Here is a 4,386-nt window from a genome sequence, read left to right as displayed (position 1 = left end):
ATTCATAGCGTTTAAAGTTGGTGAAGAATCAATAAAAGCACATCGAAGGTATTTTATCCTACTAGTATTTAACCCTACTGTTACATTTACCGCAGTTTTGATTGAATTTACAATTATTGGAACCTGGATAGATTATGGCAAAAATCAGTGAATGATGTAAACAATATTAAACAAACAATTAAAATTTTGTAATCAAACGAAAACAATGTATTTTTCATATTTTATTACAAAACAATTTTGAAAATAAACAATTCGAATTGATAAAGAAGACGATGTACATATTTCAATATAATTAGTCACTAGTAAGTTAGTAAAATGTCACTAGGTGTCTATATATACAAGCTAAAACTCTCATTTGTGTTCTTAAATAGTATTTATTAGCTATTATTTTGTGTTGGCAATAGACATCAGGTATTGTCATTTTGTAGTTGCTCCATGTACTTATAAAGAGACACTTGACTATCTGGTTCCGATCCTTCTTTATTACTGTGATTATATGATTCATTATTAATTTTGGTTGTTTTTAGATAATCTATCATTTCATATTCCACGTTATCTATTAATGGTTGCCCACTATTGAGAAGTTTCTCTAACATATTATACATATTATTTTTTGGCAATATTTTTTTGCATCCATTTGAAATATTTCGTTTGACACCATTAACCTTATTTATGATTTGTTTTCCATTTATTTCCTTTGTACATTCATTTCGGTCATGATTTTTACCTTCCTTTCTTCTTATAACCATTGGGTGGTTTTGGTATTGTTCTTTTTGATTGTTTGTGCGGACCTCCACTTTTCTGACATACAAATTATTAGCAGATTGCTTTTTTAATCCATTTACCTTAACTAATTTTGAATCTTCATTGATAAATCGCTTAGTAGTTTCTATTGATGATGGAACATGAGTTGATGTTTTAATTTGATTCAGCTGAGACTGCAATTCTTCATTTTTCTTTTCGATCTCTTTACGCTTCTGTATCTCTTTCTGTAACTTATCATTTAATTCCAAGACTTGTTTTTTCGTATCTTTCAAATCTGAAAGCTTTGTTAGTCCTCTGTTAATTGATTCAGTCGTTTTAGTTTTTCTTACATTCTGATCCCATGTCACCGCACTTACTTTCGAACATACACTTTTTATTGGTGCCGATTTTGTCTTGTGAACCGATTTACAAGCGGTGGCGAATGAAGTTTTTGATGTTGTAGAATAAATAGAGGACCAGGTCAAACTGGCTGCAGTTGCGCACCATTGAAATTCTGTTTGTAGACCGTACGGTTGCCGCTGCTTTAGAATTTGAAGAACCTTCTCTACAGTTGCCATGCATAATAAGTCGTTTCGTCTTAAATCTACGATTTCCAAAGTTTTGTTGTATTCCAAAACGTCTAAAATCCGGTTCGTTATGTTTTCGGTGAATCCACACTTTTGCAAATCCAAAGCTTTAACCCACAAATCATCCTCTAATTCATCGAGTACAAAATTAAGACCCGCATCACCAAACAACGTGTTACAATTAACGGTTATTCTCTTGATTCCTCTCATTTTTCCGGCGTCTGGGTTCTCGTATCGCAGCGAACTGTGCCAGCTCTCACAGTATCTATTAATTTGTTGATATTTTATTAATTTAGCTATATGTTCTCCGCTAACTGGTGAAAGGTTACACCCAGATAGGTTAAGAATTTCTATGTTAGGAGTGAAGCGAAGATAAGAACATACCAATTGGCATCCTGTGTCATGTATAAAACAGTTGGCAAAGGAAAGTGATTTGAGAGTTTTGTTTTTCTTTAATGCTTGCATAAGAGGTTCCAGATATTGCATGAAAAGAGGTAGGCCTTCTAATTCCAGGTACGTCAGAACTTGGGTGCTTCTTAATGAAAACGATAATGACTTCAACAGTTGTTTTAACACATAAGCGGTCCAAATGCTTCCGTATTTTCGCTTTACATTTCTAGCCTTTTCTTCGGTATCTGCCTCGTGTAAAAACTGACAGTTACCTAGTTTGCTTCTAACAGCGATAACATGAAGACTTGTGTCTTGTCGAAGAGCATTGATTACCGGGTTCCAGTCCTCGACTTTAAGACGATCCGCTACGAAATCTAATACGGTTTGACACTTAGGTTTGGCAGGCTTGACGCAGGATGCTGGGTTGATGTTTAACCGGCGGCATAGCTCGGAATACCAGACGTAAAATACACTTACTGGTTTTGGATTTGCTTTTACGACCGACGATTTGGTTTTATCCATCGATTGGCAAAAATCGAATGTGCTTATTTAGTCACAAACAAATAACATTTAACGTGATTTTAGAAATTTGACAAACAAGAAATAAATTGACGTTGTTTTGAAACGTTGGTTTCTTGAACGATTTTGATCGATAACTTGACAGTACTAGTCATATTTTACAGGTGAGACAATTTCATTCTTATTTTCATTATTACATATGCCAACAGCTTTCAATCAAAAGCGTTATGGGTTATTTCTTGATTACAGTTTAAAATCTTGGTAACAGGTAATCTAACAATACAGTGGTATCGTTAGATCACTCTCAAAATAAGAAACAAACATAGAAATAAAAATAAAAGAAGATAATTATTTTTATTATTCTCTTCCTATGTCTAGGAATGTAGTCATCAATCTTGTTTTCTCTTAATAATATAATCCTCAAGCACTCTTTAATATTAACTACTTGCTATGTATTCCGATTATTTGTTCATTTTAGAAAGTAATTTTTTGACAAAATATATTAATTGATGCAATATATATTAATCAAAATATTTTGCATAATTTTTACAATTTTTTCTCATCTTTTTGGCAACATGGTGATACCATATCGATGGAAAAATGTTCATTGAATCCGTGTGTGAACCAAGTTATACTATATTGATCTCAATAACTGATAATCAAGAGGACCTATTACCAGTAAGTACGCTGGGTGGGAGAAAAATTTCTATTTGTGATGCAACAGTGTATCATTTACAACTTTTTCAAACAGGTGGTCGAGCGTTGTCATACAAGAGAATGGTTTTGCGTCTACAATTTCTTCAATATTATATATTACTAGCGACCCGCCCCGGCTTCGCACGTGTGCAATGCTGATACTAAATTAAATACACTACAGAAAAAATATGAACGTTGTATATAAAAACATAGCGGCCCGCTCCGACTTTGCACGGGCATAAAATATATATGCCTATGTCACTCAATGAAAACATGATTAAAATCGATCCAGTATTTTTGGTTCATTCATTACTGCCCTTGGCCTGCACGCATTAAATTTGGAGTAAAACAATTCCTTTTCCCCTATACTTACTATGAAGATTTCCTGCTATCTTTGGAATATCTAAATTCATACAATTTTTATTACATTACACATTTTTAAACGCAAATTTTAAATTTGTAATATCTCCGAAAATATTTGTTTAATTTACATGCTGTAAGGAACCATATTGATCTATATTAATTGCTCACTGTATTTAAGGTACTTAATTCGATAAGGATTAATGCCGTATTGCTTAAAATAGCTTCGTAAATAAGCCATTTTCTCACGTAAAAAGTAAACAATAAAAATGGTTAATGTGGGTTATCCCTAAAAGATAAACATATACCATCGCGGATTTTTTTGTAGACCTTTTTATGGTGTACAATACTGTAGTACATTAATTTGATCTAACTCGTAGGGTTAGGCAGCGTTTTTGCTAATTGCTAAATAAGCCTAAAAAATAGGTTAATTTACGACATCACGTTAGAAACCTCTAAAATTAGCAATCTTGCCTTAGTATATTATGCATGTATTATACATATAAACCTTCCTCTTGAATCACTCTATCTATTGAAAGAAACCGCATCAAAACCCGTTGCGTAGTTTTAAAGATTTAAGCTCACATAGGGATATAGGGACAGAAAAGGCGACTTTGTTTTATACTATGTAGTGATAAATGATATAATATTTCTTTTATTCAGCATCGGTACATATGTATACTTCCATTCGATTTTAGCAGCTCGTAATACACACTTTTCTGATATCACAATATGAAATCCAAGACTTTTTGGCCATGAATGTTCTCGTTTGGTGGCGATGAGGATGGCTCTCCTGGATTAACTTATGATTTTTGGTCTTGACGTTGGAGTTGCAAATAGACTTTTCATCATGTGTCACAATACACTACAGAAAATTCTACTTTTTGTCAGTCAAGCAATAAAACTAAAATTACTGAATTAGAAAATGAAATTTTGCTTTTAGGTCCCCAGACCGTTTTTGGCATTAACATCAAAAACCACATTTTCAGATTGTTGACATAAAAATAGACAGCTGTGATTTGACGATATAGCATCACTACAAGTTTTTAAGTGTTTGATGATGAACAAAAGCAAAGACTGTCGAATATAT

The 4,386-nt window shown here is 32.9% G+C and overlaps 1 protein-coding gene across 1 annotated transcript; it reads right to left on the bottom strand.

Annotated features, from left to right (window-relative positions):
* Positions 1 to 208: 208 nt before the first annotated feature.
* LOC143194167 (centrosomal protein of 78 kDa) lies at positions 209 to 2,359 on the bottom strand. The gene has a single exon (XM_076400755.1). The coding sequence runs from the start codon at positions 2,241 to 2,243 to the stop codon at positions 408 to 410; it is 1,836 nt and encodes a 611-aa protein (XP_076256870.1). The 5' UTR covers positions 2,244 to 2,359; the 3' UTR covers positions 209 to 407.
* Positions 2,360 to 4,386: the final 2,027 nt, after the last annotated feature.

The sequence above is a fragment of the Rhynchophorus ferrugineus genome, unplaced genomic scaffold, assembly GCF_030347505.1.
Source record: "Rhynchophorus ferrugineus isolate W39M unplaced genomic scaffold, kcgeb_rfMv2 rfM3, whole genome shotgun sequence".
Lineage (NCBI taxonomy): Eukaryota > Metazoa > Arthropoda > Insecta > Coleoptera > Curculionidae > Rhynchophorus > Rhynchophorus ferrugineus.
Note: the sequence above shows the minus strand (reverse complement) of the source record. Positions and strands in the feature narration are given on the sequence as shown.

What these genes read in the sequence shown, in the direction of transcription:
- LOC143194167 (XM_076400755.1), bottom strand. Translation starts at nt 2,243, where the DNA reads ATGGATAAAACCAAATCGTCGGTCGTAAAAGCAAATCCAAAACCAGTA.